The 12,138-nt window shown below is 42.8% G+C and overlaps 1 protein-coding gene across 1 annotated transcript; it reads right to left on the bottom strand.

Moving 5' to 3' along the window:
* Nucleotides 1-415: 415 nt before the first annotated feature.
* On the bottom strand, nucleotides 416-2,506 carry LOC129717114 (uncharacterized). The gene is made up of 3 exons (XM_055666958.1): nucleotides 2,414-2,506; nucleotides 1,661-2,215; nucleotides 416-1,591 (listed from the first exon to the last, which is right to left on the bottom strand). Exons 1-3 carry the CDS (start codon nucleotides 2,504-2,506, stop codon nucleotides 416-418), a joined length of 1,824 nt encoding a protein of 607 aa, XP_055522933.1.
* Between the last annotated feature and the right edge of the window lie 9,632 nt (nucleotides 2,507-12,138).

Raw genomic sequence — 12,138 nt, 5'->3', positions numbered from 1 at the left:
CATACGGTGGCTTGGATGCCGAATTTGGACCAAAAGTCCATGCCCAAAATTAGTATTGATGGCATGGTTTCAACAAAAAGCATTGGTATTGCGTGGTTTTTATTGTTGTATGATATAGGCACGTAGGCGAAAAATGATACTGAGTGCGCAGAGTTGTCTGCTGTTTTAACTTCTCCGTTCACTGGAAATTTGTGCAACCCCAATTCAACCGCCAGTGTGCATAGTGAACCGCCGATTAAACTACAGGTTGCTCCACTATCCAGCAGACCACGTATTTGCCGACCTAACATATTGATGTGCGCATATGGCCGATTGTCACTATCGTGGGGATTGATCATAATCGATTTCGCTCTACAGAAAGCGGGAATATTCAGGAGTGAGGGAACAACAGTTTTAGCGGGAGAGCCCACACCCTTTATTGAGGGTTCTCCCATCTGCGGTTTCCCGACTGCTGTGAAACATTACTGGAATCCAGCTGCTTCCATCTTGAGATGCAAGCTTCGCAGTTGCGAGTGGTACATCCTTTTTTCCCGCAACTGTAACAAAAGATGTATAGTTTGTGGTTGGGACAGTTAGGATAGGTATGGCCTGGATTTTCGCATTGCCAACATATAATGGTTGACGCCAACTCTCTTGAGCGCTGCTCTCCATTACCTATGTTCTGTGAGTTTGTTGTTTGCCTGTCTCGAAAATTGTTCTGCAAGCGCACCGCGTTCACTTCCTCCGCGACATTTGCAGCTGTCTCGTTCCGTAGAGCGATGTCCTGTTGCATGGCTTCATGCTCTCGAATCTCCTGTGCGTTCCAATCGTCTTCCTCTTCTCTGTTTAGTTCTATCATGTTGAGTTGAGCTGTGTGAAATGGTTGTCGGGTCAAAATTTGACGGCTAGGATTTTCTGTTCTGTTTGTTGACGCTCGCTGAAATGAAGATGTTTCCTGTTTTGGCCAGTAAGTGCGTGGTGTCAAAGACGACCTTCCTCTGATTGCATACGATCGAGATACTTCGAAGTCCTTGCATACCACTACTAACTCTTTAATTGACCTGGCTCGGGAAGCAGCAGCGATTGGTGAATAATCCGGGTTCAGGTGGGATTTCACGATGAACAGTTTCTCTGATTCTGATATGGCTGGTTCCACTATTTCAAAAGCTGCCACGAGGTCTCTGTAGAACGATGTGAACGATTCGTTAGAACCTTGGAATCGCAAGTACAAGTCTTGCTTAAGAAATTCTTGCTTGATTTCTAATCTGAATGTCTCCCAGCTGGTTAGATAAAGATAGGAACGTGTGTACCATTGGAGAGCGCGACCTTTCAAGAGATGTTTGATTGACCGAAGTAGAGTTTGCTCATCAATTCCTTCCGTGTCGGCAAAAGTGTTTACTTGGTTAAGAAATTCACCCAACTGTATGATGTTAGGTTGACCAGAGTATGCAAAGGGCCACTTGTGAACCGGCTGCGTGAACCTTGCTGAATTTTGCACTTGTCCACCTGACCTCGGGGTGTTTGGTCTATTCTGAGATCGTAAGAAGCGCATGAAGTCGTTCCTGAGGTCGTGTGGTAACTGATCTACTCCTGGTATCGAATGCAGTGGGATCTGTCCTGGATAATCCAGCGGCCAATTTACGCTGGGGGGAGGATTTATCGTGTTGTCTAATTGGCTAACGTTAGGATGCTGTTGATATTGTTCCTGCTGACGATGTTGCAATAGTCCCATTTGGATTTCTATTTGCTGTCTTTTTGTTCTTTCCTGCTGTAGGAGGTGTTGTAGCTCTTGTTGTTGTTGTTGAAACTGTTGCAACTGCTGTTGATGGATTTGTTCCTGCTGTTGCCTACATTGTTCCCAGTATTGACGTTCTTGTTGCTGCCTCAGCAGTTGCTGTTGCTGCACTATTATTTGTTGCTCTTGATGTAAGTCTCGCTTTTCGTCCTCCACTTGTCCCTGTGCCTGTTGATTGACTACTGCTGGTTGCTGTTCCCGATCCTCGATTAGCGGCTGTTGCTGAGATTCCTTTACACTAGATTGTAATAGGGGATCCCTAAGCCTTTGTAGGGTTTCCCTATCTCCAGGGAGAATGTCAATATCCTCTTTTGCGTCCGGGTTGGTGGATGGTTGATTCAGCATGAAGTCCTGTATCCTGGCCAAGATTTGCTTGATTTTAGCCAACGATTTGTTTGCACTGGCCGTTATAAAGCTATCGGTGATTAAAGAGAGTCGGAGCTGGTAATGCATAAGTCTCGATCGACAAATTTTTAGTTGGTCTGCATTGTTTTGTCTAAACGACGATTCAACCGTTTAGAGAATATTTTGTAACCTTGCTTGACATTGATAAATGTTGTCTACATCTGACATTATGTTGTTGGAAGCCGTTGGTAGAGCTGAAGATTTGTTACGTGAAAGTTGACATAGACGTATTACTTTCCCCTGTCGGTCTAATCCTTTTATCTCTTTCGTACCTCGTATCAGTAGCTCAAAGTCCAACTCATCATCTGCCAAATGTTCGAACTCCATGGTTAAATAACGATGTTGTTTTTAGACACCAATCTCTACTCTGACGTTAGTGGGTTTTTAGGTTGGGCGCCAATGTTCCAAGTTCCCTCTCTGCTGGGAGAAATCGTCCGTCTTGATACAAATGGAGTTCGCAATCAAGGCGCAACACGCACTAAACACTGAGGACTCTTTGTTAATGTAAGATCGAACAAAACGCAACTCAAGATAAACTTAACGGGAGTGGGCGTCTTAAGAAATAAACACTAGGATCATTGTGTACTTAAATCTATTGGTTATACATACAGTAGCCTAGTATAATCTGACAACTTCAGCTGACTCAAACGATCGTTGGGGGCCCCGTGATGCTGCGTCTGCCGCACGCTGTCCGCTACCGTCGATTTGCTGTCGCGCCATGCACGATCGCGCCGGCAGGCTTTGCCGCCGGTGGCACTATCTCGCACCACTGCGCTGCCGCATCAGCAGTTTGTGCTCTACAGTCCTAGAGTGTCACACACAGAACTCTCAAGGCGGGAGGACTCGCGCCTGTTCACCAGCTGACAGAACCGCCACCGAATTTGCTCGCTGGAACTTGGTGAGGTGGTCCAAGGTGTCGCCTTTCCAGCGCCCTCTAGCAGTTGACTCAGTTGATGATTGGGGATTGATGAACCACGCTTTGGCCTGTAAATAAAAGGCCCTCTATCGAGGCGATACATTGTTAACTTAGCTTCCATGAGGTCTTCATTGTGAAGCACATGTACCTTTATTAAGGCCTTCTATGTGTGCTTGTGGGTGCGCGAACAATTTGCTTGGGCTCAGGCCCTACGAGCTGATCCTGTGACCGAAGTGATCAAAAGGGATTTAAGTTGAGCCTGTGATTTGTCTGGCATATGACTCGGTCCAAGTCCCCAAGATAATCCCGTTTTGCACCGTAATGTCGGAATCGTTCCTGGTGATCACGTGGTTGTCGTGTTGCAATATGAAGCTCTATGGGAAGCCCAAATTAGTCTTTATGGGATTATGCTTGCCCGTTTTCATGCTTTTACCTTTAAGCAGTCGATTTGTTTAATTTTACGGTGATCCTTTCTGTAGCGAGCTTGCGTAATCATCCGATTGCTGCATTCACTAAATGTGCCTTGATTCCAACGACACTACGACCACTCTGGATCAACTATACTGAGCGACTGACTGCTCGCAATCGTGTTTGCGGCCGAAGAGTGCCCTGTGGTGCGAGAGCGGAAGCAGTTTGCTGCTTTGATTATTTTCAAGCGAGAGAATGAGCTTTTGGGCTCTAGATTGGCTGCATTCTTAGCAACCTTAAGCGTTATGTTGTGCACGGGAAAATTCGTTGCGGTATTTTTGTCGGCGTAATCTCAAAGTGTAACAATAATTAATAAATTATACGGATAAATAAACATTCGTTGTTTTGCTTTCGTCTCGATTAGACGCAAATTGTTCATCTCCGTTTGAGTTTGCAAAATAACAATACACGAGTTATCGTACGGGTGTTTTTTTGTCGATTAGTTCTTGTGCTGCGCGATAACAATAGCCGGTAGTTTATCGGCAGAAACATCTTCTGCACACTGGTAGGGGCTGGCTACCCCGCCAGTGATCCGATACGCAGCTGATATATCAGCAAGAATAATTCTCCCGCACCGCTGTTACCCCGCTAGCAGCACGGACCACCATACGATCGAGCGAGTGGAAGTCAACTACAAGTGGCATCTACAAGGTCGCGTGTAGGATACGGCCACTGTGTCACAACACGAAGCTGGATCGTCATTGTTTGTTCTGCGGAGACGCTCGATTAATCCTACTATCAGCTGTGAGGTCGTGACTTAGACGTTTGGTGAAGTATTCACTTTAGAATTTTTATCATTATTATTAATAGTATTATTATTATTGTTATTATTATAATTATTATTATTATAATTATTATTACTATTATTATTGTTATTATTATTATTATTATTATTATTATTATTATTATTATTACTATTATTATTACTATTATTATTATTATTATTATTATTATTATTATTATTATTATTACTATTGTTATTAGTATTAGTATTACTGCCTTTTTTTTATTTTGATCCATTGTAGTTTGAAAAATTGTTTTTAAAATTTAATAGCAACTACTTGACCCCCCCCCACATTCGAATATTTATCGTTTGTGTGCGGTAGAGCGTAACGCTCCCGCAAAATGGACGACATGCAGGTGCAACTATTCCTGGATGTGGAAACAACTGGGGAAGAGATTGAGATCTCCCCCATCAATTCCCCTCTACCTTCCCCGCTACTTAGCCCCGTACCAAGGGTACCGGCAACACGGGTGAAAGCTAACCCAGATGCTTCGAAAGGTCCGTTCGTAGTTTACTTCAGGCCCATAAAGAAGCCTCTAAATATAATTCAAATCGGCAAGGACCTGGCAAAACAGTTTTCGGACGTAACCGAAATTACAAAGGTTAGATCGAACAAACTGCGAGTTGTTGTGAGTAGCTTGAAGCAAGCAAACGCAATTGCTAGCTACGAGCTCTTCACGAGAGAGTACCGCGTGTACATCCCTGCCAAAGACGTGGAGATCGACGGTGTGGTTACCGAAGGAAGCCTCACGGTCGATGACATTTTGCGCCACGGGGTTGGCTGCTTCAAGAACCCCCTGATTCAAGATGTAAAGATACTGGATGTCAAGCAATTGCATTCAGTATCCATCGAAGAAGGGAAGAAGAAATTCTTCCCTTCGGATTCCTTCCGTGTAACATTCGCCGGATCCGCACTGCCGAACTACATCTCTTTGGACAGGGTTCGTCTGCCTGTACACCTGTTCGTACCGCGGGTCATGCATTGCCGAAACTGCAAGCAGTTAGGTCATACAGCCACCTACTGCTGCAACAAGGCACGCTGCAGCAAGTGCGGAGGCAATCATGCTGAGACCGCTTGCAGTGAGGATACTGAAAAGTGTCTTTACTGCGAGGGAACTCGGAATGACCTTTCGGCGTGTCCCGCGTACAAACAGCGCGAGGAAAAAATAAAGCGTTCCCTCAAGGAACGATCAAAGCGCTCTTTCGCAGAAATGCTGAAGAGTGCTGAGCCACCCTCGACAGGAAACATCTTTTCCTTTTTGCCAACCGATGAGGGTACATCTGACGATCCCGTCGAAGGGTGTTCTTATGCCATGCCAGAAGGATCTAGGAAAAGGAGAATGATCAACTCTCCTAATCTTTCTCGCAAAGGTCGCAAGATAACCCCTAGCGGAATGACCAATAAGCCAACACAAAAAGGAAGCGGTGAAGAAAAACCGAAGCAAGTACCTCCCGGTTTTAATTTTAAATCAAACCAGGAGTACCCACCGCTTCCTGGGGCACCAAAAACCCCTCGGGCACCCATTTCTCGATCAGAAGATAAAATAGAAACAGGGATCATAAAATTTTCTGATATTGTGGACTGGATATTTAAAACATTCAACATACCAGATCCCCTACAAAATATTCTTCTTGCCCTTCTTCCTACAGTGAAAACCTTTTTGATGCAACTAGCAGCAACTTGGCCCCTCATTTCAGCTATCATATCTTTCGATGACTAATACGGCGAAAGAGGTTAGGAATTTTATCACTGTATTACAGTGGAATTGCAGAAGTATCATCCCCAAATTCGATCTATTTTCTCATTTAATAAATACATACAATTGTGACGCATTTGCGCTCTGTGAAACCTTTCTCAATTCAAACGATCAACTCAATTTCCACGATTTTAACATTATTCGTCGAGATCGAGACTCACACGGTGGAGGGGTACTTTTAGGGATTAAAAAGTGCTATTCCTTCTTCCGAATCGACCTCCCCTCGATCTCGAATATTGAAGTCGTTGCCATTCAAACGAATATGAATGGAAAAGACCTATGCCTTGTTTCGTTATATATGCCTCCATCCGCGCGGATTGAACAGAAGCATCTCACTGATATAGCAGAGTTGCTTCCCGCGCCTTTTTTGATATTGGGAGATTTTAATTCTCACTGTTCGCTATGGGGGTCGCTGTACGACGACAACCGATCTTCTTTAATCTGTAACTTGATCGACGACTTCAATGACAGTTTTGAATACTGGGGAAGCGACACGTGTACCTAATCCTCCAGCACGTGAAAGCGTGCTTGACCTATCCCTTTGCTCGACATCACTAGCGTTAGATTGCCGGTGGAAAGTAATCAACGATCCCCACGGTAGTGATCATCTTCCAATCGTTATATCAATTGCTAATGGTTCAACTCCCCCAAACCCAATCAATATTTCCTACGACCTTACACGTAATATTGATTGGAAGTGTTATGAGTCTATTATAGCGCAATCTATCGAGACTCACGAGGAACTTCCTCCGGAGGAAGAATACGCGTTCTTAGCTGGCTTGATAATCGACGCCGCGACTCAAGCTCAGACGAAACCGATACCCGGGGTAACGATTAGACAGCGCCCTCCCAACAAATGGTGGGACAAAGAGTGCTCTGAGCTGTACCCGCGAAGGTCCGCGGCGTATAAGGACTACCGGGAGTACGGCACTGTCAACCTGCTTCGAAAGTACGAGGCACTGGGCAGGCAGATGAAGAGCTTAGTAAAGGCGAAAAAACGCGGGTACTGGCGGCGGTTCGTAAACGCGTTGTCCAGGGAAACAGCGATGAGCACTCTTTGGGATACCGCCAGGCGCATGCGGAACCGTGACGTTTCGAATGAAAGCGAGGAGTATTCAGATCGCTGGATACTCGATTTTGCCAAAAAGGTCTGTCCAGACTCTGTACCGGAACAGAAAACCTTTCGCGACGCGTTATTAGTAACTACGGAAGAGCCTCCATTTTCGGTGTTGGAATTTTCAATGGCTCTCCTGTCGTGCAACAATAAGGCTCCAGGGTTAGATAGAATAAAATTCAACCTGTTGAAGAATCTACCCGACTCTGCAAAAAGACGCTTGTTGAATTTGTTCAACAAGTTTCTTGAGCTAAATATTGTTCCGCATGACTGGAGGGAGGTAAAAGTCATTGCTATTCGGAAACCCGGGAAACCTGCCTCTGATCACAATTCATATAGGCCGATTGCGATGCTCTCTTGCCTCCGGAAATTAATGGAGAAAATGATCCTCTTACGGTTAGACAAATGGGTCGAAACAAACGGGTTACTTTCAGATACTCAATTTGGCTTTCGCCGGGGCAAAGGGACGAACGATTGCCTAGCGTTGCTTTCTACTGAAATTCAACTAGCCTTTGCTCGAAAAGAGCAAATGGCTTCTGCGTTCATGGATATTAAGGGGGCTTTTGACTCGGTCTCTGTAGAAGTTTTAAGCGCGAAACTTCATTCGCAGGGACTTTCACCAAATTTGAATAACTTTTTGCTCAATTTGTTGTCAGAAAAGCATATGTATTTCTCACATTGCGATTCGACAACTTCCCGAATTAGTTACATGGGCCTTCCCCAGAGCTCATGTTTAAGTCCTCTCTTATATAATTTTAACGTCAATGACATCGATGAATGTCTTGCAAATTCATGCACGCTAAGGCAACTTGCAGACGATAGCGTTGTATCCATTACTGGTGGCAAGGCTAGCGATCTGCAAGGACCATTGCAAGATACCTTAGACAATTTGTCTGAATGGGCTCTTAAGCTGGGTATCGAATTCTCTCCGGAGAAAACTGAGCTGGTCGTTTTTTCTAGGAAGCATAACCCAGCTCAGCTGCAGCTCCTACTAACGGGTAAAACGATCTCTCAGGTTTTAGTCGCTAAATATCTCGGGGTCTGGTTCGACTCCAAATGCACCTGGGCTTGTCATATTAGGTATCTGACACAAAAATGCCAACAGAGGATTAATTTTCTTCGTACGATTACCGGAACTTGGTGGGGTGCTCACCCAGGAGACCTTCTAAGGTTATACCAAACAACGATATTGTCAGTTCTTGAGTACGGCTGTTTCTGCTTTCGCTCCGCCGCGAACACGCACATTATAAAATTAGAGAGAATACAATATCGTTGTTTGCGTATTGCCTTGGGTTGCATGCAGTCGACCCATACGATGAGTCTTGGAGTGTTAGCGGGTATTCTTCCGTTGAAACATCGTTTTTGGAATCTCTCTTACCGGTTGCTAATTCGATGCACAGTTATGAACCCATAAGTAATTGAAAATTTCGAGAGGTTGGTCGACCTTCAATCTCAATCCAGATTTATGACTTAATATTTTGACTATATGGCTCAAGATATTAATCCTTCTTCATACGATTCCTCCAATGTCGCACTTTTAGCTACTTCTAATAATGCTATATTCTTCGACACCACCATGAAACAAGACATTTCTGGTATCCCGGATCAATTGCGACCCCAAGAGATCCCTAAGATTTTTTCCAATAAGTTTAAACATGTTAGTTATGATAAAAGGTTTTTCACTGACGGATCTAATCTAGATGAGTCCACTGGCTTCGGTGTTTTCCACGAAAATTTTACCGCCTCCTACAAACTCGATGCTCCTGCTTCCGTGTACGTCGCAGAACTTGCTGCTATTCAGTACTCTCTTGGAATCATCGAAACCCTACCCATAGACCACTACTTCATTCTTCAGTGCAATTGAGGCTCTGCGATCAATGAAGCCTGTGAAGCACACCCCGTATTTCCTGGGGAAAATACGGCGGTTTTTAAGTGCTTTAACAGATAAAAATTACCGGGTTACCTTAGCGTGGGTCCCTTCTCATTGCTCGATTCCGGGTAACGAAAAGGCTGACTCTTTAGCTAAGGTGGGTGCTATTGACGGCGATATTTATGAAAGACCAATTGCTTATGATGAATTTTATAGCATTTTGCGTCAGAGAACACTCAACAGTTGGCAATCATCATGGAACTCAGATGAACTGGGACGGTGGCTACATTCCATTTTTCCTAAGGTATCGACGAAAGCATGGTTCAAGGGGTCGGATGTAGGTCGGGACTTCATTCGCGTGATGTCCAGACTTATGTCCAATCACTATACGTTAAACACGCATCTCTTTCGTATAGGGCTTGTAGACAGTAATCACTGCGTTTGTGGCGATGGCTACCATGACATCGAGCATGTTGTTTGGTCGTGTACCGAATACTGTGGTGTTAGGTCTGAGCTTATAGATTCCCTTCGGGCCCGAGGAAAACAACCGAACGTACCCGTTAGAGACATTCTGGGGAGCGGTGATCTCCAGTACATGACACAGCTATACGTGTTCATAAAACACGCTGGTATTAAAATATGAAACTCTTCTATCTATTTGTTAGATTACCATTCCCGCTACACGCTGAAAGAAGATGATACACTAAGCTGGAGACACTCAAACGAAGACTCGGCATCTTTATGTTCACGCAGACACCTCAGTCCAAACTGCTCAAATAGAACATCACTGCTTAGCCATGTACAAATAAATAAATCGTATAACTCAATATAGTTAAAATCAAAATTGTAACTCCCCTCCTCTCACCTTAAATCCCCACTAGCTCGTAGTCGGCCGCGAGAATAAAGAAAAGGCCTCCCTCTTTTCCCTGCTAATTTAGAATTTAAAAAAAAATGTACTTGGCTCAGTTAAACATAAATTGTATCGTGCCGTGTCAAATAAACTATTTAAAAACTACGGATAAATAATCGTTTTCATCATTTCCTGGATTTATCTGAGAAATCACAAAATCAGTAAATTTCACCGAAATGTTCGTAATAATTCGACAGTTGAAATTTCCGAGTCCCGGTAAAATATTACCGAGAATCTCGTTAAAGTTTGACAAGTTGTCAATTGTTGATTTTACAGAATCTCGGTATTTTGATGTATTACCGAGATTTTTACCGAGATCTCAGCTGTTGAAATCTCGGTAATTCATTTTACTGTACTCGGTGATATTATCCAAGTGTGTATGTTGTGTTGAATAAATTTTAGTTGTTTGTATTCACCCATTTTTAGTTTCAATTTTTTTATTTTTTGCTATGACTTCCGGTTCTATTATTGCTTTAATTTGGTCTCATATATTAATTAAAAGAATGTCAGAGTCTATTGAATCTTTTTGCTTGTGTTGTTGACTGTGTTTAATGATTGTGTCGTGCATGGTTTTGATCTTTTTTAAAATCGTGCCAAGGTTCATTTGTTTCATAAGGTCTTGTTTAACTTGATGTACCGTGTGATTATTGTTTTTCGTTATTTAGTGATTGTCTATAAGTTTGTGTTGTAATATTTGTACTTGGTTCGATCGAATGAGTTATGTTGCTGGTTGGCAGTGGTGGAAAAGTTTCTATCGAATTAAGTCTGTGTTGAACGGATTTTTGTTTGGGGAAGCGGTTTGCAGCTTCAATAAACGTAAGTTTTTCGGATGCCATCAGATATCTGATTTTGTCTTGTCTTTGTCTTTCTGGACAGTTCCAGTCGTTTGCCTTGTGTCCACCGAAGCAATGACAACATCGCGGTTGTGCTTTACAGCTTCTTCCGTCGTGTTCTAACGAGCAGACAATACAGCGTGGTCTGTTACTTTTACATGCTTTAGCAGCATGTCCGTACCTACAGCAGTTGAAACACATTCGCAGAGGAAAAACATAAACGGTGACATTCGCTGGAAAGCCAAAAATTGTCACCTGATTTGGTAGCTCCTGCCCTTTTACAAAAATTTTTACCGAGTAAGTGGGTGTAAGGGTTTCTCCTACCTTCTTTTGAATACGTTCTACTTTGATTATTTCCTTCTTGCCAGCTTGAATGTTTTCAAGTATATCTGAATCTGTTAGGGAGGGAGGTACATTTCTTACTACCCCAATGGATTCCTTCATCATGTTGGGTACGTATATGTGAAGTTTGAACTCATTTCTCAATAGTTTGGAGTTTATAAGTACTTCTGCTTGTCGTGGTCGGTCAAAGGTTATTCTAAACCTATCATGTCCCGCTATCTTTAGTTCTTTATATTCTTTGATACCACAACTATGAAGAATTTTGGCGAGTTCCATTGGGTGGATTTTTCTTGAATCTTTAGCTGATTCTTGTTTATTGATGTCTTGTATCTTCTGTCTTTCGATAAAAAAGACTGTATTATCATTATTTTTAATCCATTCGTCGTTGTTAGTGAGTTTAGTTCTCTTAGGTTTTGTGGTTAGTTCATGTTCAGTGTCGGTACATTGTGTCTTTTGGTTGGTCATGTCGACTGTTTCATTTCTAGGTCTCGTTTTTGTCTGTGTAGTGTCCATCTCTTCTAAGTTATCCACCATCACGGATTCAGTCTTTTTCTTCTTTTGCGTCATAGCTTTAGTTTTTTTAGGTATATTAGTTTCAGAATCACTGTACTCACATTCCTCTATTTTTCTTCTTGTTGCCGATCAGTCTCCCAATCTGGTGTTTGGGTTTGAGAACTTCTCTGTATTTAGTTATTCCTCAAAACCCTCGAATGATAGTTCATCACTGCTCATGTACTTTTATTTTGTTTTAAACCTAAATTTTTACTCTCGAAAAAACTTAACCTAACCTATTCTAACCTAACCTAGAAAAACTTAAATGTTGAAAGGAAATTAAAATCAAAAAATTAACAATTTTAATGTACGCGGCACTCTTCAATCATGCACACACAAATAATTCGATCATATAATCGCGGAAAAACTACAAAACATCCAATTATTAAAATCACGCGGGCACAAAAACCAAA

Source organism: Wyeomyia smithii, chromosome 1 (assembly GCF_029784165.1).
Source record: "Wyeomyia smithii strain HCP4-BCI-WySm-NY-G18 chromosome 1, ASM2978416v1, whole genome shotgun sequence".
Classification (NCBI taxonomy): Eukaryota; Metazoa; Arthropoda; class Insecta; order Diptera; family Culicidae; genus Wyeomyia; species Wyeomyia smithii.
This window is presented reverse-complemented; position numbering and strand designations above follow the sequence as displayed.

Excerpts from the sequence above, each read along its gene's own strand:
- LOC129717114 (XM_055666958.1), bottom strand. The coding sequence starts at position 2,506 with ATGGAGTTCGAACATTTGGCAGATGATGAGTTGGACTTTGAGCTACTG. Across the intron at positions 2,216-2,413 it reads GATTAGACCGACAGGGGAAA|CTCCGACTCTCTTTAATCAC; the intron begins GTAATACGTCTA and ends ATGCATTACCAG. Across the intron at positions 1,592-1,660 it reads AATATCAACAGCATCCTAAC|ATCCCACTGCATTCGATACC; the intron begins GTTAGCCAATTA and ends TATCCAGGACAG.